Source organism: Trifolium pratense, linkage group LG4, assembly GCF_020283565.1.
Source record: "Trifolium pratense cultivar HEN17-A07 linkage group LG4, ARS_RC_1.1, whole genome shotgun sequence".
NCBI classification, from domain to species: domain Eukaryota; kingdom Viridiplantae; phylum Streptophyta; class Magnoliopsida; order Fabales; family Fabaceae; genus Trifolium; species Trifolium pratense.
In genome coordinates, this window is record NC_060062.1 from 41,212,258 (window position 1) to 41,236,174 (window position 23,917).

At 33.0% G+C, this 23,917-nt stretch overlaps 5 protein-coding genes across 6 annotated transcripts; all 5 read left to right on the plus strand.

Moving 5' to 3' along the window:
- The first annotated feature begins 1,229 nt into the window (after positions 1 to 1,229).
- Positions 1,230 to 3,664, plus strand: LOC123919615. Its single transcript, XM_045971576.1, has one exon. The coding sequence runs from the start codon at positions 1,518 to 1,520 to the stop codon at positions 3,291 to 3,293; it is 1,776 nt and encodes a 591-aa protein (XP_045827532.1). The 5' UTR covers positions 1,230 to 1,517; the 3' UTR covers positions 3,294 to 3,664.
- A 1,880-nt stretch (positions 3,665 to 5,544) lies between these two features.
- Positions 5,545 to 9,297, plus strand: LOC123919616 (TVP38/TMEM64 family membrane protein slr0305). The gene is made up of 10 exons (XM_045971577.1): positions 5,545 to 5,688; positions 5,780 to 5,882; positions 6,272 to 6,333; positions 6,599 to 6,653; positions 6,729 to 6,827; positions 6,974 to 7,060; positions 7,220 to 7,336; positions 7,584 to 7,676; positions 8,251 to 8,281; positions 8,779 to 9,297. Exons 2-10 carry the CDS (start codon positions 5,787 to 5,789, stop codon positions 8,994 to 8,996), a joined length of 858 nt encoding a protein of 285 aa, XP_045827533.1. The 5' UTR covers positions 5,545 to 5,688; positions 5,780 to 5,786; the 3' UTR covers positions 8,997 to 9,297.
- A 3,365-nt stretch (positions 9,298 to 12,662) lies between these two features.
- LOC123919618 lies at positions 12,663 to 13,508 on the plus strand. The gene has a single exon (XM_045971579.1). The coding sequence runs from the start codon at positions 12,847 to 12,849 to the stop codon at positions 13,318 to 13,320; it is 474 nt and encodes a 157-aa protein (XP_045827535.1). The 5' UTR covers positions 12,663 to 12,846; the 3' UTR covers positions 13,321 to 13,508.
- Positions 13,509 to 14,315: 807 nt separating this feature from the next.
- Positions 14,316 to 17,591, plus strand: LOC123919619 (protein BUD31 homolog 2-like). The gene is made up of 4 exons (XM_045971580.1): positions 14,316 to 14,471; positions 15,491 to 15,590; positions 15,697 to 15,884; positions 17,142 to 17,591. The coding sequence occupies exons 2-4, from the start codon at positions 15,497 to 15,499 to the stop codon at positions 17,295 to 17,297; spliced, it is 438 nt and encodes a 145-aa protein (XP_045827536.1). The 5' UTR covers positions 14,316 to 14,471; positions 15,491 to 15,496; the 3' UTR covers positions 17,298 to 17,591.
- A 210-nt stretch (positions 17,592 to 17,801) lies between these two features.
- LOC123919617 (probable E3 ubiquitin-protein ligase LUL4) lies at positions 17,802 to 20,439 on the plus strand. 2 transcript variants are annotated; one of them, XR_006813286.1, is made up of 4 exons: positions 18,120 to 18,710; positions 19,328 to 19,838; positions 19,960 to 20,152; positions 20,193 to 20,439. XR_006813286.1 is itself a non-coding variant. In XM_045971578.1 (3 exons), the coding sequence occupies exons 1-3, from the start codon at positions 18,136 to 18,138 to the stop codon at positions 20,074 to 20,076; spliced, it is 1,203 nt and encodes a 400-aa protein (XP_045827534.1). In that variant the 5' UTR covers positions 17,802 to 18,135; the 3' UTR covers positions 20,077 to 20,439. The 2 variants fall into 2 exon arrangements, 1 of the variants encoding a protein (XP_045827534.1); XM_045971578.1 differs by having other exon boundaries at positions 17,802 to 18,710; positions 19,960 to 20,439.
- Positions 20,440 to 23,917: the final 3,478 nt, after the last annotated feature.

Genomic DNA, 23,917 nt, shown 5'->3' on the forward strand with positions numbered 1-23,917 from the left:
CAAATATAAATTTATGTGTACATATGTATTAAGAACAAGTATATGAAAAAAATAAAACGACAAGAGGGGGGCATCAGCCCCTACTTGCCCCCTTATGTCCATCCCTGTGAGGAGTGTCTTTTAAGTATGAGATTAAAAATTGAATAAATAAATTTATGAGAAATAATTAACACAATAATTCAACTTATATTTTAATAATATTATATAACAAATTTTTAAATATTTAATCTTAAATAAATTTTTTACATTAATATATTGACAAACTCAAATATCAAATAAAAGTCAATAGATACGTGCGAATTCACGGATCTCTAACAAGTTTAATATTAAAATTAAAATACAAAGACAGAGGTTAATGTAAAACTCACAAGAAACGGCGGTGAATCTTTATCATTAAATTGCGGACGTAATGTACCACTCGTTAGTTGGTTCAGTGGTGATTGGTGCTGAACTTGGTAGGGAGGACCGCGGTTCGATCCCCCACAACTGCGGTCGGGAGGGGGCTGGAACCACTTGATGCCAGAACTGACCCCCCGAACCAGATTCAACTGGTGGTGAAAAGCCGGAAAAAAAAATTGCGGACGTAATGTTGTCAAACCAATTTCCGGAGTGTGTTAAATCTTACAACTTCCATAAATAGCAACCACAAGAACAACACCAAAAGTAATTAATAAGGGGGGGAAAAAATTAAAGCTTTGATTATAAACAGGATAGGAAGAATCACGGTTCGATCCCCACAACTGCGATCGGGAGGAGGCTGGAACCACTTGATGCCAGAATTGACTCCGAACCAGATTAAACTGGTTGTAAAAAACAAAAACAAAAACACAAAATAAAGAAGAAAAACAATCCAAATTTGAAAGCAAATCAAAGTTCACCAATAATAATTGTGTTTAATTCGTAAAACAGCAAGGACTTGACAGAACAATACAATACAGAACAAGATAACACAGGACAGGACAAAATTGTACCGGAGAGATATAGAATGATAATATTTTTATATTAAAAAATAAAATGAATATTTTCGTATTTTTTATAGTTGTACCGTGGACAAAAAGTTATCTCGTGGTTCAGTGAAGCATAAAAAATCCCTTTGCTACCTAATTTGTCTAGTCTCATAACCGATTTCAAATCAAACAGGATACAACAAAAATTATCCTGTCCAATCCTCTATTTTTTAGCTATCAAACGCATCCTTAATCATTCATTTAAAAAAGGAAAGAATAATGATAATAAATAAAACTAAAAAGATAAGCTAAGAAAAAACTTTGAGGTTGATGGGTTCTTTTTGTACAAGAACCTCCCAAAGATGCTTTTCATGAGTCCAATGTGAAACAACTTCTTCCCTTTACTCTGCAACTTACCTCAAAACCCCATTTTCTGCATACTCTTCTTTTCAACCTTGTAAGTATCACAACAATAATTTCTTCTTTCATTTGTGCTTCTTTAAACAAACTTTTGGATTTTAGTGTATTTGTTGGATTTTCTTGGATTTGTATCTTTTTTGGAACTTTGTGATGCCGGAAAAAGTAGTTATTTCATCACCAACAACTCAATGGTCGATTCCAATACTTCAATGGCGAGTTGGGTTACTCACTGTTTTTGTTTTATTTGGAATGTTCATTGTTTGGAGCATTGATGGTTGCACTGTTAAGAATGTTTTTCAAGCTTTAAGGTATCGTCGTTCACACTATCTTCCTCATTCTTCACCTAATTTTACACTTTCAAATCAAAAACTGTTTCCTATTAGTTTAGATCAAAACCAACCCAATAAAACCCATGTTTCTGTTAATGTTACTTTAGCTGAGAAACTTGGTAAAAACTCAAAAAGTTTTGATCTTGTTAATGGGGTTGGAACTTGGGTTTCAACTGAATTAGAGGCTAATTTGACTTCAAATCTTTTAGCTAGATGGTTAGCTAGGGGTGGTGAACCTTGTAAAGATTCTAAGACTGTTGAGATTTCGATACCTGGTTTGGATTTTGATGGTGGGAATTTGGTAGATTTGTCAGCTGGAGATGTGCATGAGTTTGTTTTTCAAGCATTGGATGATTCGGGTAAGGCTCGTTGTTTAGGTGGTGATTACTTTGAGACTGATCTTTCGGGGGAATCGTGGAAATCTAGGCCTTTGGTGAAGGATTTTAATAATGGATCTTACTCAATTTCGTTGCAAGTTCATCCTGATTTTGTTGGGGTTTATAATCTTACTATGTTCTTGCTTTATAGACATTTTGAAGGTTTGAAGTTTACACCGTGGAGATTTGTTTTTGATCGAATGGTTCGTAGTATTGCTATTAGATTCTATAAGAGTGATGTTTTGATGCCGGAACTGCAGACTTGTAAGGCTGCTGATTTTGAAAGGGATGTTTGGGTTGGAAGGTGGACAAGGCATGGTAAGAATGATGACTGCTTTGTTGGCAATGATGGTAGGTACCGATGCTTAGCATCGGATTTTCCTTGTAAAGCTCCTTGGTGTGATGGTTCTTTGGGAGTTTTGGAGAGTAATGGTTGGGTGTACTCGACGCATTGCTCATTCAAGATGTATTCGGCTGAGTCTGCTTGGAATTGTTTGAAGAATCGATGGATTTTCTTTTGGGGCGATTCAAATCATGTTGACACGATACGTAATATGCTCAATTTTATTTTGGACTTGCCTGAGGTACATTCTGTCCCGAGACGATTTGACATGAACTTTTCAAATCCAAAAGACCCGTCTCAAACCGTTAGGTTTACAAGCATTTTCAATGGTCATTGGAATGAAACACAAAACTATCTAGGATTGGATTCTCTGAGAAATGAAGGGTTTCGAAATTTGTTGAAGAAATACTTCTCAGAAGATACAATCCCGGACACTGTGATCATGAACTCCGGCTTGCATGATGGTGTCCACTTTCGTAATATAAGGGCATTCACTGTTGGAGCCGAGTACGCAGCATCTTTTTGGGAAGATGTTATGAAGACAGTGAAGCAAAGGGGATTGACATTGCCAAAAGTCTTTTACCGAAACACGGTTGCAACCGGTGGATACGCAAGATCACTAGCATTTAATCCCAACAAGATGGAGGTGTTCAATGGTGTTTTCTTAGAGAAATTGAAGCAAGCGGGCGTTGTATCAGGTGTGATTGATAACTTTGATATGACATTTCCGTGGCATTATGATAACCGGTGTAACGATGGAGTTCATTATGGAAGGGCTCCGGCAAAGATGAAGTGGAGAGATGGTCAAATTGGTCATCAATATTTTGTGGACCTCATGTTAGCTCATGTCCTTCTCAATGCACTGTGTGCAAGATAAGCTTCTGTTAGAAGAGATTATTTGAACTTGAAGATTATTAAGGTAGATTCCACTTGGTTACACTTTTGCATTTTTTCGGAAATATTAGATTTGGTATTCTTTGTTGCTCATATATTCTTGTCCACTTGTAGATTAATACAACAGAGGATTTTAACTCCTCAAAACACATTTTACTACTATCATATTATACTATAGTTCAAAGGCCATTATATTCTTTGTTTCAAACACCAATGGACTTAAAATATTACTACCTCAATTCTATATTTCATATTGAGACCGATGTAGTAGAATTCATGCAATAAGTTGTACCCATGTGGAGTATGTAATCTATAATCATGTGGTCAGTTTTGAATGAATTGTTTTGTGGCTTTCTTGTTGGTGGTGGGCAACTGCAATTAATGATGGCACCAAACAAACAACTACCAAAGTTCTTAATTAGTACTCCAGTATTTGTAAGAATAAACCATATATGTTAAGATACAAGTTAATGTTTCATGTTAAGAGAAATCCTTGATTAGGCACAACAGTGGAAATCTTCACCATTCAATATGTTTTTTTCATTACATAACTATATGAGTGTCTTTGTACCAAAAGAAAAAAAAACTTACCAGTGTCCATATATAATGATTCAATGGTCAAATTTATTAAAAAAAAAAAACTTTGATAAATTAACATATTCTCTACGCATAACTGAAGTGGTTAAGTATCGAGATAATTAAAATTTATTTAAATGGTTGATATTTCTTAACAAATGATTTTCCATTCGCACTGCTTAAGGATGAAATTTTGCATAAAACTATTAATTGGTATAAGTTTAAACTTTGATCCTTGATGTATTTTGTTCCAATTTTTCTTATGTAATAATATATGTCGAACTTTTCTCTCCCGACCCCCCATTTCTTTTATACCCCCAAAAATCTCATTTTGCTCCTTGCGGTTTAAAAAAATTTTGCCAAAAAACTTCGGTTTATATTCATTGAAGCCTTATTCCTTTGACAAAGTGTTTTGACGCAAATGATGAATATTTTAAGTTTTTGCTGATATATTAGACCATTTCGGTAACTGCGAACCGAACATTAGCGTTTTCGGTACCCAGAAATCGAACGTCAGCTTGTTCAGTACCTGCGAACCGAAATGTCCTAGATTTCGGTATGTTGTTACCGAAAATTTCATTGGGTCGCTGGAATTAGGCCATTTCGGCAGAAGTTTACCGAAATAAATGTTTCGGTACCTGCGAACCGAAATGTCCCAGATTTCGGTAAGTGGTTACCGAAATTTTCATTGGCTCACTGGAATAAGGACATTTCGGAAAACCGAAGTTTATCGGCATGTCAAATTCCTTCGATAAACCGCAGTACCCCAAGAGCAAAAACGGAAATTCAGGGGATGGAAAAGAAATGAGGGGGTCGGGAGAAAAAAGTTCCTATATGTCGTCATTTTATGTATGGAAAATTTGAAACAACTGTTTTGATCTGTGCTATAGGAGTGGACAGTGAGCTGGGCTTAGAATTTAACCCAAAACTTAATCTTTATCATAAACTCAAACATTCATTTTTAGGGAGTTGTTTTTAACGCCTCCATTTTTAAAAGAAGAAGAAGAATATACCATCAACTGACTTGATTGTTGAAGTGTGCAGAGACTATACCACCCCTTCCTTCACAACGGAGGTACAACCATCAACAAAAAATGATTACAATCTTTTACGGTGTGACTTCCACCGCATTATGAACTAGATATCAAATAATACGGGATTTTTCATTTTAAATTAATCATAAAAAATGTGTGATTTTAATCTTTAAATTCAAAACTGATTTAAAACACACCGTTAACACATAACTTTTGACATATTAATTAAAAAACTAACATTATGATTATAAAAACATAAGATATTTATTAATCAGTCAAACTATATTAAAATCAGTCAAAGAAGAATATATTTAATATGATCATTGTAAGTATTTTTATTTTATTTTTCTTTTTTGGTTACAAAGTAGTACTATTTTGTTTAAAATGCATAATGTAAACAATTTTTTTAGAAAAAATATAAACTCTTTCTTAATTTTTTTAAACAAAAACAACTTAAATACACATTGACTATTAGTAAGAAAAAAAGAGGGCACATTTACTTTTATTTCAACCTTAACGACATTGAGTCAAAAAAATGTCTTAACGACATTTGTCATAATAGCAAAAATATCGCTTGAACGTAAGAAGCTGGATCATAACATTTTTACCAGAAAACAACAATTCACAAAAAACAAGCAAGTACCTAAATTCTTGTTCTTTCTCTTTTTGTTTTTTTGATGCAGGAAAGTACCTAAATTCATTCATTCATTATATCGTTACTGTATTTTATTTTGAGTCATGATTGAATTTGCAGGCACAAACCTTAAGGTAAGACATTATGCATGATAATACCTTATTTATCTATTCAGATTATTGTAAATGAATGTTTCTGAACCAAACAACAACCTCTGATTCGCAGGTTAAACATGTTTTTGACATGGGCCTCTGCTCTAAGGATCACTCTTTTGCTTCTCCTTATTGCTGCTATTGTTTTCGCTTGCTTTACTCTCCCAATTGAAAAGGTTCTTTTTTTTCTTCTGGGTCTCTCTCATTTCATCATTCTTTATGTAACAACATTTATTAAGCTCTTTATAATTGTTCATTATGTTCTATTGGGGTGGCTGCATTTATGTTCAATTGATTAATTTCCGCGTTTTGAATAACTTTTTCATCAAATTGGGTTTCATGATCATTGTGTTATTACTTTGATGCATGTCAATAGAAGATATCTATTGAATTTGAATTTATCCAATAGAAGATAAGATAGCATCTCATAAGTTATAACATACCGATGTACTAATACTATATTAGTATTGCATTCAAATTGCAATGCCATTACATGCACCACATTTGGATTTTCATTCTTGAAAAATCACCACAAACATTTTGGTTCTACATTTTTGCTCTGCAGATTCTGAAGGATTTCTTGCTATGGGTTCATCGCGATCTTGGTCCGTGGGGTCCACTTGCTTTGTAAGTCAATATTAACTTTTAACTACTAACTAAAAATTTCAACTTCCAAACGTCTCCTATTGTATTTTGGTCAATCTCATAGCCTTGATGCCTGTTTATGTTAGTGTCTATGTGCTTCCATATTCTGATTAGTTTTATTTTAATCATAATTACAGAAATGAGTATTTTTTTTTTTATACATATACAAGTGACTTAGTGAGTATAAAATGTTGCATGGATGTTAATATTAGGCCGTTTATGTGGATATTTGTTTGGTTATTTTCAGGGCACTTGCTTACATTCCTTTGACTATATTCGCAGTTCCAGCTTCTGTACTTACAGTAAGTATCGTTAATGAACTCACATATCTTAGAAAATAATTTATTGAGGCACCTTACTTGATAATTTTTGCTCAGCTCGGCGGTGGTTATCTATTCGGCCTTCCAATTGGCATTGTTGCTGATTCTATTGGTGCAACCATGGGTGCTGTAGCTGCATTTCTTGTTGGTGGAACAGTAAGTTTTGCATTTATTTATAGTACCAGATGCTCTTTCTTCATGTACATAATTCTGTGGTTATAGTTGGGCTGCATATTGGTCCGTGCCTATAGTTATTTGTTTCCTCTGTGGTTATTTATTCGTATATTTGTTGCTTAATACAGATTGGGAAATCATTTGTTGTTTCTAAGTTGAAGGATTATCCACAGTTTAGATCAGTGTCAATTGCAATTGAGAAATCTGGCTTTAAGGTTAGTATAGTTAGTCGCGTGCTTACTCATTCCTTTGTTTGGTTAATTTCAGTTCACTTGCTTACATTCCTTTAAGATAAATGGCAATTACTATTCATTGATTACACTGTTCATTTTTCCATTTTTTTCCTGGCTAATGTCTGACTTTTTTCCTTCCAGATTGTGTTTCTGCTTCGCCTTGTTCCGTTACTACCATTTAACATGTTAAATTACCTTCTTTCTGTGACTCCGGTTCCATTAGGCGAATACGCGTTGGCTTCCTGGTTAGGAATGATGGTATCTTCTTCATTGGAATTCTCATTTTAAGTTACTTCTTGCATGCCAGATGGTTTTTATTTAAGAGTTACATTACATATGATTAACGGAAAACAAAACAGGACACCTTTAAGAGCTATCATAGTTGTTCTTTTTTATGTGTGACCAAATAAATACAAAGTTAAATTAATTGTGACTGTTATTATAGCAAACTAGATGGCGTTTCAGTTACAGCAATTTCTTAATACCTCCAATGTTACTTTCGCAGCCAATAACGATGGCACTTGTGTATGCTGGAACAACGCTCAAAGATCTATCTGATGTGACACGTGATATGGGAGAGTTCTCGAAGACTCGTTTGGTAAGAGATGCCATCCTCAATTACGATATACTAGCGTGAGGAATTGTCTCACATGGTCTACGGTGGACTGATGCTTGAAAATTGCTTAAAACTTCAACAAAGACAGATGTCACCACCGTTGAGTATATTTCAGAATCCTTTGTGTCCTTATGGTAGAAAAAGTGACCTGATTGGTGTTGATTCGACAAAAACAAGAGATAACAAATATAAGTTGAGTTTTGAGGATCTAATATTTGTTTTCTCTTGTTTTTTGACAAACCGGCCCCTATTGGGTCACCATCTCAGTCATTAAGAATGAGTCATACTATGAGCTTCTACTTACGAGGAGCGACATCTGTTATTGTTATATTTTGAAACCATTTTCAATCACTGGTCCACCATATACCATATGAGACACTTCCCTATCTTAGACGTCACCATATTAATGAACCTTTAAAGGTAACATTTTCTAATGAGCATCTAAGATGCCTTGGAGGGTGTTATCTTTTTATTATCTTGACGGGATCAAATAGGCGGGATTTATTCAATTTTATCTTCAATTGATATATCGTAAACTTATCTCTTTTGGATGCAGGCTTTCATCATTTTTAGTGTAGTGATGTCTGGTAAGTCACATTTTTTGCACACATAAGTGCTTTATGTCTCTCTACCGTTTGTCTTGCTCTTATTTTCTCTGGCATCAGCTTGGGGGCTGAGCCTGGTGCAATAGCTGAGTTGTATGTTGGTGGCTCACAAGCTTAGAGTTTAAGGGTATGTTTGGATGGAGGGTTTTGGACGGGAGGGGAAGGCTTACTTTTCTCTTTTAAATTATTGACACTATAAAAAGTTTTTAAAAATCAATAAGTGTATTTGAAGTATTATATGATCATGTTATTCTTTTATAGGCCCTTAAAAACCCTCCTAAACAGACCCTAAGGCACAGGCCTGTTTAATTTCTTTTTTTATAAAGAGTTTTTAGCTTTTCAAAATTAAAAAGAACTAGTTCAATTAATTTGTTTTTTAAAACTATATTACAAAACTTGTTTTTGACTATATTACAAAACTTCTTTTTTTCCCTTTTTCTAATTAGTCAGGCTAAATTGTTAATTTTGGTTACTTGCAGTGGTTATGATGATTTGTGTTACTAAAGTTGCCAAGTCTACTTTAGATAAGGCATTGGCTGAATGTGAACAAGATACGGATGAAGCTTCATCTTCCGCGGAACAACCCATGGTCGTTGGACGTTCAGTAGATCTCAATGAGCCTGGACGTTCAGTAGGTCTCAATGAGCCTCTTGTAGAGATAGAACAGGATCAAGAACAAGACAATCAACAAAAGTAAACATTCACAATTTGTAAATTCTTTCTCCATAACAATTTAGTCAAACTACAAAAAATTCAAGGAAATTGCCTATGAGTGGTAGGCCAAAAACATACAATAGTATGAATGAGTGGTATATCTCTATCTAATCTCCGCCTATTCATATATCCACTTGAAGTCGATATCCATTTCATCCTTTACTTCTAATGCTTGAAACATAAAGCATGTATTTCAAAATGTGTCAAACAGGTTTCAGCATAATCCTCATCCTCATCGTGTGATATAGATGGTACAAGAATACTTTCAAATTTACAATCACCGATTACACACAAATATGAATGTGATTGAGTTTCCTAAAGGTTATTTATGTTGTTTTTTTAAAATAGTACAGGTTAATAATTAGAGGAATAACAATATTTGCAACTTACTTTTTATAACAGTATATTTCATCCGTTTCTTTCTTATTATAGGTTCAATGAATAACCATGTATATGGTTCAATGAATAATAGTATGGTTTATATTATTCTAAAAGTGAATTTTCACTTATAGTAGGAAATAGAGGGAGTACGTTAGAAAATAAGAATTTTTAGTACTCGTGTGTTTCCAACAATATGTCTTATTTTTATGCATGTGTGCCAAAATAAGAAATTGAAAAGAAATACAAAAGAATAGAGGAAAACACGTGACACAAATATATAAGTAATTATATTTTGATGAAATAATAAAATATTACAAAATTTTATGCAATCTAAATACTCTCTCCCTCCCAAAATATAAGGGAAAATTGGTCAAAGAAAGTTAATGTACTCCCTCCGGTCCTTTTTATAAGAAACAATTTGGAAAAAAAATTTGGTCCTTTTTATAAGAAACAATCATTAAATTTATTCTTACAATTCCATTTTTACCCTTATTAAATTGTATCCATTCCAAAGTTATGCATTAATTAGAGTGATATATTCCCTAAGGATAAATTAATACACCAAGGTTAATTTTGGAATAGATTGTAAAATTTTAGAATTTTTATTAAGAAAGATAAGGTTTCTTGGTATGTGTGTTTTTTCCAAATTGTTTCTCATAATAAGGACCGGAGGGAGTATTTGGTTAAGAATTTGGACTAAATACATCAACTTTGTTTAACCAATTTTCCCTTATATTTTGGGAAGGATGGAGTATAATAAGTTTTTTAATAAATAATAGATACATAAATGTAATAGGGGTTTCGTAAAAATAAAATAAGTGGGGTTAAAATTTACAATACAATCACTTTTTATTTTTATCATATATAATAGTCATTCTTAGATGACATGCATAATTTAAAGAGTCATATTTAATACATGAAAAAAAAAATATTATTCTTTACGAGATATATAGTTATTAGTGCTATTTGTTGAGAAAATCAAGACTTTTTGACATGTATATTTTCAACCAACAATATTTAATATTGAAATGCATGACTATAGTCATAATTAATTCATGAGAATGAGAGAAAATTAATTGAATGTGAATTATCTAAAAGTAGAATAAACTTTTTAATAATTTTTAAAAGCAGAATAAACAATTTTCTCTTAACAATTTTACACGGACTAGAATTTTCTCTTAAAAAATATATAATATGTGTGTTGTGTACTTGTGTGTAGTGAGTGGATGGAGAGGAGTACAAATTTTAGACTCACGTAACAAGTTTATGTTGGAATGTACTATACTGTAAATGAATGTGGTCAAGAAAATAAAAGTGCAACACACTTATAAAAAAAAAAATCAAATATTTGTGCAGACCAGTGCCCCAATGTCTTCTAAGTGCCTTCCTCCCTGAGTATCTGCCTTTTCATTCTTCGCATATTCTTTTTCAACCTAAAAATATTGACTAGTTTTCATGGTTGTAGTTCATAAACCAAAGGAAAGTGAAAATGGTTTTTAGGTCCCCATGTTAATGATTTTGTACGAAAAAATTATAGAATTTGACTGGCAGTTAGGGGTGTGCAAAAAATTTGGTTATCCTTAACCAAATTACTAACCAATCCATATCCAATTTTAGTTTGCAAAATCCATTTAAAAAAAAAACCACACCACTCCAATAAAAAAACACCAATTATAAACCATAACCACTTTTTGTAATTTGGTTTGGAATTGGTTTGAAAATGTAGGCCCAATCTTTAATTTTTTAAAATTTTTTATTATATAATAAAATAATTAATTAAAAGAGGGGTGGAGGACCGGTGGTCAACCGGTGGTCAACGCTGGACCACCGGCGGCCGGTGCGGCAGCGGGCGGCGGCGGGCGGCGGACCTCCGGCGGCGGCGGGCGGACCTCCGGTGGCGGGCGGCGGACCTCCGGCGGCCGGCGGCGGACCTCCGGCGGCCGGTGGTGGTGCTCCGGCGGTCGGCGGTGGTGCTCCGGCGACCGGCCACCACCAACCACCCATGCTATTTTAATATTATTTTATTTTAAAAATCAGATTTTTAATAATTATTTTAAAAATAATTAAAAAAATCAGTTTTTAATGTTTTTAATTTTTAAAAATAATTAAAAAAATCAGTTTTTTTTTAAAATAATTAAAAAATCAGTTTTTAATGTTTTTAGTTTTTCAAAAATTTAGTATTTTAATTTTTTTCCTATTTATTAGTTTTTTTTGTATTTAAAAATCAGATTTTTAAATTTTAAAAATTACTCTTTTTTAAAATAATAAAATATATTTTTAAAACAATATAAAAAATAAGTTTTCGGCTAAGTAAAAAATAATTTGGGTTTAAAAAAAATATTTTGTGGGTTGATTATAAACCAATTCAATCATAAAATTAATGAAAAATTATGTTTTTAAAATAATTAATAAATCTATTTTTTTTAATCAACTAATAAAAAAAACTAGTTTAAGTAAAAAACCTATTTAAAATTGGATCATGTGAATAACTTAAATTTTATTACAAACCGGTTATAAATTGGTTCGATCCGGTTAATAACCAAATCCAAATTAGTTTTAAAAAATAACCGGTTTGTTATTGAAATGGTTTTGGTTTAGAACCAAAACCATCAATTAGGTGTGGTGTGGTGTGGTTTCCAAACCATGCACACCCCTACTGGCAGCAACCAACACTAACCACCATATCTATCTTCTGTTGTAACCAACAGCCTAGGGTTATGCTTGTTAGTTACAAGGTTCCCTGTCACACTTTTAAGTGTAATTAAAAACAGTTAAGAGAAAAAGGAATCAATTTCTTATCATATGGAATTTATTTATTCATGTTTGATTAAATCAAAAGCAACCCTCCTTGCAATAAAGGTGAGGCAACATCACATGCTGAATCAAAAAGCAACCAATCACTTGGTTAATCAAAAAGCAACTTTAATCGGGTGATTGAACTCAAATGTTTATTGAACTTCAGTTTAGGTCGAATGGTTGGAAAAATTCACAAATTCTGAAACAATTATTGATCAGATTTTATTACCTTCCGACCAAACTCTTAATTACTATGACCTCCCGAGAACCGGATGGTGATTCCGAAAATATCAAAATCAACCCTTGTAGTATTGGTGCCAATAGTCTCATTTTTGTTCCTAGGGAAACAAAAGAAAAGCTATACACTACTAATTTTATTAAATCTTGTCATAAATAAACTTTGCTACTGTAATGTTGCTGAATCTTAGGGCTCAAGGGACCCTACCAATTCCTTGATGGAAGGGCTAAACAGAATTCTGTAGTTGTAAGGTTTCTAAAGTGCAACACACACACACTTTATTTTATTTATTCTATGGCAATAGCCTCATTACTAAGTTTCACAAGAAAAAAAAATAGAGAGATTGGTTCACAAAAGTGAAGTTTCAACAGCAAAGAAACATATACTGCATATGCAATGAGCAAAGAATAAGAAACACATGAAGTCTCTCATGGGAAAAGTGCAATGTTTTACCCTTCCATCTCTTGGCGGTTGCTTTGACGGTTGTCGCGACCAAGCAAAAGGCTCGGGATTCGGAACGAGGATATGGAACCTAAGTGATAAGCCAGTGGAGCTGCAAATAAGGGTGGGATCAATACTGAAAAAGATTCATACATTGAAACCAGGGTCTTCAAAGAGATTGAAATGTAAAAACATTTATAAGGCATATATGCCTAAGAGTGGTAGTGTTGGTGGAAGCTTGAAGAACTTGTTGTATTCCTATGATGAAACTAGTCACCCTTATATTTGGATTCATGACACAGGGAGTCATAATTCTTTAAGGATGTTTAATCAACAATATATTAGCCTTGAGGATATGAAGGATTCTTCTGAGATCAAAATCTTTAGGGATCATCAAAGAGGTTCCATATCAGTTAGGAAGAGAATGAGATCAGATTTCTGCTCAATTTGAATTTCACACTATTTGTTTCTTATGAGTTGGAACTTTTTTTTTTTTTGGTTACAAGTTGGAACTTTTTCTTATGAGTTAGTGACACTTTTTATCCATTGTTTTTTTTTTTTTCCTTTTGCCTATATATTGTTGTGTGATAGTTCTTTTGAACAATGAATAGAAGTTGGGATTTTTATTGTTTTAGATTACATAATAATTTCCTATAATAATTTTTGGTTTGGATTAACTTATTTTTGAGTTTATGCAAAATAGTTTATGTAAATAAATTGAACAAGTTATTTTGTATAAGCCAGAAATAAATTAATCCAAACATTCTCTAAAAGTAGCAATTTGAATTTTAAAAATCTCAAATATGAGTTAAATTAGCATTACCTTTGGGATGGGTCCATTTTGATAAACAACTTAAACTTATAGTATACACACTTATCATGATAAGTGATTATGCATAAGCTTACATAAGTTATTTCTATAGAAAAAATAAAATAAAGTCAACGATTTTATGTTATAAGTTATTTTTATAAGCTATTTTAATAAACTTATAAAAATAACCTGGAAAAAATTTATGAAAAATATCATAAACTGATTTCATAATTCACAAACCCCTAACCTAAAACAATTTTATCCATATTTAAAATTCTAAGATAAAATTAGTACTAATATTTATTTATTTTTAATGAACCTGTTTATGTTTTTCCTTCCAAGAACTAGGACCCATTTAGATTTAGCTTATTTTTGAATTTATGCAAATAAATTTTTATGTGAATTTATAAGTTTTTACTAACAAAAATTGTATTTTTATAAGTTATTTTTCATAAACTACCTTAAAAAATTTATAATATTGCATAAAAATTTATTTACATAAATTATTTGGCCTAAACTCAAAAATAAATCAATTCAAACGGACTAAGAGGTTTCCTCAAAAAGCAAGAAAAAAAAATAGGTAGGGTCTTTACTCTTTTTAAGTTTAGGATGTGTTTGGATTCCGAGTTAATTAATCGTTTATTTATCGCATAAATTACTACTAGACACTAGTATTATTATTGTCTTACTCACTCTTCTTCTCGTCTGTCGACTAGTAGACCGGTAAACTCCGTCTCCTCCGGCAGTTGTGCGACCAACCACCGCTCACCTTTGTTTATTCTCCTCTCAGGGTTTGTATTTAATACTTGTTCATTGCTCTAGTTTCAGCTTTCTTCAGCTTTTCCTTGCATTTGCATCTTTATGTAAATAGTACACTGCCTGTTCTTCCAAAAAAAATAAAAATTAGGGTTCTCCTAACTATGATTTTAATTAAACTTATCATTAAGGTTCTTTTGTTCTTGTTTTCCAAGTTTTATAATTCAAATATAATGCCCTTGTAGTTTGAGATGCTTATTGGTTAACATGTTTGAATTATTAAGTATGGATCCTTTGTAATTTGAGCACATTTGTATTGTGTATTTTCTTAATATTATAAACTGTTTGTCTTATTCACTTAATTTGGGCTTATCAATACCTTTGTTAAGCTCTGATTTAAGTAGACGGTGGGATTGGTGTCCCTCAATTAGTCGGTTTTTAGGCCGGATACCGAGTCTTGAAAAACTAAATTGATAAGTATCTAAGCACTTTGGAAACCCTCCCTTAAAAGCTAGCTATCAAGGGAGAATAACCAAGTCACTCAAATACTCCACTGAGCATCCCATACTACTCGATGTGGAATTTGGGTGCCCTGTAATACCCATAGTGATTTAAGTAGCATAGCACCATCCTGAGAGCCGATGTCCCGACAGTTTCACTATACAACGCTTTATTTGGCCTTTCCGGTTGGTCCTTCCGTAGATAGGCATCTCCAGAAACTAATTGGTATTATATTACTACTAGAGAAAATAGGTAAAATCCCACAATTTACAGTAAAACACCTAGTGTATTGGAGAGACAGAGACTCTAGACTCTCCCAATACCGGAAGGCCCCAACTCTATACAAATGATAAGATAGCTCACTCTTATTTATAGGCAGCATGTCTTACTATATCTATTAACTAACTCAACCTAACTAACCAACTCAACTCTCCATAACTAATTACTAATTGAACCTGTTGACAATAAAAAATTGACCTATCACAACTTCATAGCTTGTCTTGCTAGAGTGATGTAAACTGATCCTTCTATATCATACTTTCATATTTCACAGATAAAAATGCCAAAAGTGATGACAAGCCGAGTTAAATACCCAGAAGGCTGGGAACTAATTGAGCCTACGCTTCGTGAACTTCAAGGAAAGATGAGGGAAGGTTGGAATATTATATGTTTTGGTCATTCTTTACTGTATATGTTTTTTCGTTCTGAAATCTTTGAAAATTATTATATATTTATATCGTTATATCCTTTGTGTGGCAGCTGAGAATGATCCTCATGATGGCAAAAGAAAATGTGAGACTTTATGGCCTATATTCAAAATTGCACACCAGAAGAGCCGCTACGTATTTGACCTCTACCATCGGAGAAAGGAAATTTCTAAAGAATTGTATGAATTCTGTTTAGATCAAGGATATGCCGACCGCAATTTGATTGCAAAATGGAAGAAGGTATTTTTTATTTAATTTGAAAGTGCATTTTTTTTTCACAGGGAAAGAAATTTCATTTGAGGGAAATTAGAATTAGTACAACCAGGAGGAAGTGAGAAACCCATATCTAAGATAGCAACACTTCTCACACCAAAAGGGTAGGAAGATGTAACCCTATTTCAAATTAATGGTGAAGTAACCTTATGTATCAGGATATTTCTCAACAACCACATACACCATAGGCCTGCAAATGTTGCACACTGCCTTCAATTATAATCACCTTGTATCTGTCAAAGATTTTCTGTAGAACCGTAAAAAATTTAAGGTAGAGCACCTAGTGCTCTCTGATCATCCTAAAAGTTCATTCATTACATAGGAGATGAGTCACCTTATAGTACAAGAAGAAATTGTCTAATGCTTCTGAGCTAGATCCATATATGACACAACACGCATGTTAGGAGACGCAGTGGTATAAAGATGTGAACTTGCAACACGTCATTAGTATTAAACATGTTGAGTAACGTCCACAGTAAAAGACTTTATCTTTTTGCGAGCTTTTGGTTTTAAAATGGGTTTTTCAGTGAGATCTTTTAAAGTTATGCATGTCATCTAAGTAAGGAACCTACAATGTCTCAAGTAAATTGATTGAGAGATAGATAGACTCAATTAATACCTAAAGGTGATTTTAGTTCCCAGCTTTAGCCATAGATTTTGGAGATTCTACCACAATTTTCTCCGCACCATCGTAAAGGACCAGATTAACATTAAATGAATGAAGCAAATGGCGTGAGTCTTGGAAACTCCCCTGACTGGCTTAATTGAAAATGTTGTTTGAGTTTCCTACTTTAAGTATGTCTTAGCTGTGGTTCTGGCACTGGCTCTATAATATGAAGATATAAAATCTGAGCCAATGCCCCCTGCTAAAGCAATTGCTTTACATTAAAACTTAACAGCATAGCCATCATAGTTGCTACATGGATGTCTTTGATTGTGAGATATACTATATCTACTCGATACAGTTGGAGAGTCTTATTGTCGGTCTGTTATTGATATCAACGCTTTGGACAACTTTTTTCCAAGAGATAAAAGGTCAATGTTATTGGCAAAAAATTGTTTAAATATTCTGAAAACCACTAATATCACTATCTGTTTTTCACCTTTTGATTGCTGTCAGTTAATTGATCTATAATTTTTTTTACTTTTAAGAACTTTTGAAAATGAAATGTATAGCTTTTGTCTGAGTACTTGACTCATGGTGCTTTTGTTTCTGAATTGCAGCCTGGTTATGAACGCCTATGTTGCTTGAGGTGCATACAGCCACGCGATCACAATTATGCCACAACTTGTGTTTGCAGAGTGCCCAAGCAACTCAGGGAGGAGAAGGTTATTGAATGTGTTCACTGTGGTTGCAAGGGTTGTGCAAGTGGGGACTGATCGAACCTCAATTCTATTACCTGGAGCCTGGAGGGTTTGTTGCGGTTCAACTTCTCCACTTTGTATTACCGTTTACTAACTTCACAAGAGCTATGCATTGGGATATTTTAAGTTAATTATTATATTATCTGCATAGTTCAAAACCTGACTCGAGTTTTGTAACATTTGGAGTAGAATAATCGAACAACTTGTAATACTTTTTTTGCTCCTTGTTGTATTATTATTATTTGTTAGACTTCTTCTGCCTTTTCTCAATAGTCAATACAAAGCATAAATAATGTTTTGTTACTTCAAGTTTATCCATAACTTAATCAATTTTTCATATTGCTCCTTTTTCTAAGCAAAAAACTAAAAAATTCGGGTAATTTCGAGATACTGCTTGATTCTTGTCATCCATCTTCAGTCAACTCTTTTGATGAGGAAATCTTCAAATTTGATTGACAATTTTTTGTGAAATGTACTTCTAACTACTTATAGTGTAAATGCTTATTACATAAGTAGTTTTATAAGTTATTCTGATGATTGTGTGAGAAAATAAGTTGAATACAACTTATGAACATGTCAATAACAATTTTTATAAGCTCTATTGAATGGTTTCACAATGTAAGACCAAGAGTAGTTGTATCAAGTGCTTCTTAAACCTTTGACAGTAATTTCAAATATAAGATTAAGACAAGAATCTCAACTACCTCCTTTGTTTGCAGTTTTAAACAAAAATCAATCCTTAGACCATGATACAATAAAAAATTGAAGATTTTTATCAACACCATCTTTTACTTTTTAAACACATTATATTTTATAATATATTTTTTAACTAAATAAATTTATACGCCAAAGAATGAAAGTGAAACAAGGATTAAAAATTAGCAAGTGGTGTTCTATTTCTGAGGAAAGAACTGGATCTGGTGGAGTTGACACAAACATTGTCTGTCCTGTCTCTGTGTCTGTGACTGTGTGTGCTTCAGTTGAGATGGGTGGTTCATGGAGTAACGGTAATAACAGGAACACAAGAAGAAGAAACAGTTACCATGAACACTATCCACCACCACCTCCTCCAGCATACTATTATCATTACTCTTCTCAGCCTCTCATGCCACAACCACCTCAAGGTTACTTTCCTCCTCCTCCTCTTCCTCATCAGTACTACTCAAATGGATACACTCCTCCACTTCATAATCATCACCCTCCTTTTCATGCAACAACAAATACTCAACCATCTGATGTAGATTTAAATTTAAATGTTGTTCAACCTCTACCACTTCCACCACCACCTTCTTATGTTGACCATGAAACCACTAAGAAAGTAAGGAATGATGTCAACTTGCATAAAAACACTCTCCAGCTCCATCTTGATCCCAACAATCCCCATCACCACTTGATTTCCTTCGATTTCGATGCCCTTTTCGATGGCAGGTTTGTAACTCTCTCTTTACTTATATTTCTGTCTAGTTTCACTAATGAGTAATAATTAGGCTATTAGTTTCTGTTTATCTTAATTATATTTGTCTACTTACCTATTAACTGAATATTCAGTCATGTAGTAGAACAACAACTCAATGTTCATAATTGAAATTCTTTATGCTCTTCAATTTTACTTTTGTCTGTGCAATCTCCTTATCAGCAATTTTTCATTTATTTATTTGAAAGCATCAAATTACCTAAATCCTGACAAGTTTACCTGTCAATGAAAGAGCAGTTTGAAACCACAATTAATGTGTTAGGTTTAGAGCTTCAATCAGTTTGTTTGACTAATTATTATTTTTGTCTTAATAACTCTCCAATTCTCAAGGGAAGGGACTCTGGTAATCCAGAGTTCGGCCGGGAGGTAAGAAAAGTATGGCCAAGGATTGTTCCAATCAAGATTCAAACTTGAATTCTTTTGAACGATTTGTCTTTAACTGCCTGAGTTCAACCACTTTATTTTGTTTGACTGATTATGAAGAGAATACTTGAATGATTATCAAATGTATATAATGGAATTGGTTTTGCTTGTATAATGATGTAATACTTCTTTTATTTGTAATGACCAGAATTACGATCTTCTACTTAGCCAAAGAAGAAGAACATAAATGTAGGTTTGTTCCTCTATTTCCCGAAGCATTTGAGCCGATCACGTTTCCATTCGAGAAAGGAGTTGGCCAGAAATTTTGTCAGCCTTCAGGAACAGGCATTGATTTAGGTTTCTTTGAGTTGGATGATCTTTCAAACCCTTCACCTGAAGAAGATGTATTTCCCCTTGTAATATGTGCCGAAACAACCCCTTTGGAAGATCATGAAACTCCTGCTAGTTCCTTACTAGATGCATCCCCTCACATGCAAATAACTCAAGCTGTCTTGGAGAAAATCGATGGTAATGCTCCTTTCCAGGTTAAAGTTATTAGGCAGATTCTATGGATCGATCAAGTTCGTTATGAGCTCAGAGAGTTATATGGAATTGGTAACTCAACAGCACCTGATTTTGATCGTAATGATCCTGGAAAGGAGTGTGTAATATGCATGACTGAACCCAAGGATACTGCTGTCTTACCTTGCCGACACATGGTACCATTTCTTCTCCAATCTACTATGTTATATGCCGGCACCAACGGATACTAGTTGTTTGGTTTTCACATCTGTATTATGTTGTTGCATTATTTCATATTATATTTGTTCTCTTTTACAGTGTATGTGCAGTGAGTGTGCAAAAGCTTTGCTGTTACAATCAGATAAATGCCCTATATGCCGCCAAGCTATCGAGGAGCTTATAGAGATCAAGATAAACAATGGCGACGACCAATGACATCTTTTTCCCTGAAGCCAGGCTGAATTAAGTACATGGTTTTATTTTTATGTTTTATTCACTTTATGTAAATTGCAGTCAATAATCTGTTTATAGTTCATATGTACTGTAATTGTAATCAATAGAAAATTAGATTCTATGTGGTTATCCTGTTATTGAATGTTACTCCTGCTCATTTAAATTGTATAGGTGATTATTTTGTTTTGTTTTGGTCTGTGTGTGATATTTAAGAGAGGATCATTATTCATTTGTATTGTGTAGATCTGATTTGATCACTGGATGACCTCTTTGTATGTATCTTGAGGGTGAAGGTTCCTCTACTGTATTGTGTTCGAAAGTTATCATAACTTTAATTTAATCATATGCTAGGGAAAATATATTCAAGGATCTTTAAGTTTCGAATTTGTGTCAGTTAGGTCATTTGGCCTATATATAAAGCAATTAGGGAAAAATTTACAGTCAGTGGCGGAGCCATGATTATTAAAGAGCTTGGGAAAAATTTCACATGTGACATAATATATAAATAGTCCAACAAAAAATCCAAGTTTTGCCCTAAACTAACCCCTAAAATACCAACAATTTTGGCCAGAGACGAGCAACTGCCTAGGCTTGCTGGGCCTTAGAACCGCCACTGTTTGCAGTAGTTAAAATTTTAAAACTTCTGATCTTAAATGACTTTGATGAAAGAGTTGGTTTATCAATGAGTGTGAAGTGAGTGGTATAAAGAAAAAAGTAAAGAATTTAGGTGTTCTTTTTCTTCTTTTCACTAACAAAAAGAAAGATGGTCACCTAAGATTGTCACACAAGGCACCATCTATGTAGATACAAATACAGAATCTTCCAAACTTGGAGATGTTCTCAGACATTAACTTTTGAACAAATGTAAAAGTAAATTAATCATAGGTAACAGGTCTTTTTTATCTGCACACTTTATTTGAAAAATGGAGCTTTCACCATTTCAGTTTGCAACAGCTGAGGTGTAGCAAATATTTAATCCTCAAGATTACTAAAACATGAACAAGTTTTACTTGTATCTCAGAGTTTTCAATTGCTTCACTATTTGGAAGTCTGCATTGCAAGGTTTTGGCTTCAAATTAGCATAAAGCTGATTTTCATAATTTTACATACTTGCTAAGTTGGCAAATGAAAAGTGGTAATTCTGTACTTTTATAATGTGAAAAATTGCATCACATATGCCTAAATAATTTTGAGCTCAAAATATCATAATTTATTAGTTCAACTGTTTATTTTTTTATAAGCAAATTTTAGTGATGAATTTGTTAAGGGTGGATAATTTATTTCCATCAAGAATCAAACCTTAAACTAGCTAACAGAAGGACCAAGTGTTGGGTTATGACTTATGAGGGGACAGCCAGAGGATCATTCATATTGGACCTCAGAACAATCATACAAGTGAGTTTGACATCATATCTTTACCCAAAACCTTAAGGCATTATATTTATGAGTCATCGATCTCACTTATAAAATATTTAACCTCCATTTCTTTAAGCAGTGTGGGACTTAACTCACATCACATTTGCCACAACGTATGGGAAGAAACTTTATCACCGAAAAAGTCATTGGTTTTCAGTGATGATATACTAGAAAATGATAACAAATGAAGATTGGGGCATTTTAAAGAAAATTTACAAGCTGTGGGTATTATATTCATTATTCAATGCCAGAGATTCTCATTATTACTTGGTAAACGGTCATTCTTGCAATTCACTACAAGTCTGTCTCTAAAAGTAATCAATTGACTCAAGATTAATGGCAAACCACTCAAGATTAATTATGAGATGAAGATAAGATGAATGAAGCCTAGTTTAAATCTTGGTTGCCTCTCATTTTCCTCACAAATTGTTTGAAAAATTAACACACTTGCAATAATAATGTAATTATATTTGTAGGGTTGGCACAAATAGTTAGACACGCTACTTACACCTACTTACACCGACTTGAATCAAGTTCAAATTTCACGATTGATAAGATACATACATTCAATCGTAAGTTTTTTTTATTAAAGTTGATAGTTCTTTCTGACTTTGCATTAGGACGTGTCTCTCATTAATATAGATTTTATATTATAAAGGAAGTAACTTTTCTTAATAATAGGAGTATAAAAAAGTATTTTTTTCATATGAAAATTACATGTAGAATTATAATAGTTTGCTGTTTTATTTTTATTGTCAAATTGAGGAGCTTTATATATATATATATATATATATATATATATATATAGGGAGGGATCAAATTACACCGGTGTAACATTTGAGTAATGTTACACCGCTCAATAACGCTTTAATGAATACAAATTTTACAAAATCCACCGTTGGATTGAAAGTTTATATCGTATAGATCATCCATATTAATTTTTACAAAAATCTAAAATTGTTTGGTATGTTATTGAGACCAATCAAGATTAATGGTTTATGCGTTTTTATTGAATATCGTTCATCTTGATCGATCTCAATAACATATCAAACGATTTTAGATTTTTATAAATTATAACATAGATGATCTATGTGATATAAACTCTCAATCCAACGGTGGATTTTGTAAAATTTGTATTCGTTAAAGCGTTATTGAGCGGTGTAACATTACTCAAATGTTACACCGGTGTAATTTGATCCCTCCCCTATATATATATATATATATATATATATATATATATATATATATATATATATATATATATACACACACACAAAGAAATGCTTTCCTAGAACATGCGCTATTAGATATGACAAGAGACAAAGTATAAGGGTCTGTTTGATCTGCAAAATATAAATACTGGACAGAACAGTACAAGACAGAACAGCACAAGACAAACGTTTAAGGTATTGAACAAACTTTGTGTTGTACGATGTTTGGTGGACAAAAGGTTATTTTGGTATTTTAGACAACTTGTGCTGAGGACAAAAAGTTGTCTCGTGGTTCTGTGGGGACAAGAATTTCAAGTTTTGTCATGTCCCTTGACCCCAGTTTGTCCAGTACCAGGAACAGTTTTAAAATCAAACACAGTACAACAGGAGTTGTCCTGTCCAGTCCCTTATTTTTTAGCAGATCAAACGCACCCTAAGTATATAATTGAGCTTTTTATATTTTGTCGAGCAAAAGAGAAAAGAAAAAGTATAAAAACCAAGAAGCAGGGCAAGGTACCACCGTATCAATCAAAGTTAAACAAAAACTTGCTACAATTTCAAGACACCGACTCAAATATATTCTAGTATCTTTTACTAAGAAACAACCAAAAATAAAATGCCTGAATATACAAAGTAAAAAAGAAATAATTGAGGCATCTAGAATAGATATTCATGTGTCCTTCACTTGCATGCTGTCCCTTTTCTCCACTTGCTTTTTCTAGACAAAGTACTAGTAATTACCACCAAAAATTTATATACACAACTACAAAAAAATTGATTTGAATCCGAATGAATGTGTTATATTTAACAAACATATTCATTTTCCAGTTGAATTAAATTTTACATTTGACTAAAATACCACTCATAAAATGAATATAAGTAAAATGTTTGAAGTTTGTATCCCAATTTTTACATGTATAATATCAATAGTGCGTTAGGATTTCACACATTCAGATATCCGAAATAGGTGGTTGTACCATCAAGATCAAACAGTTTAAATATAAACTTCGTGTTTTGAATGATAGAACAAAATTTTTTGTTTCACCACCATCAGTATTCGGTACACTGAACCGCCTAATCTCGTTCTGAGATCAGTTATGGCGTCAATTGATTTCAGTCTCTTCCAAATCGTAGTTACAGGGATCATACCGTAATTCTCCTTACTAAGTTCAGCGTCTATCATCACTGAACTAAAC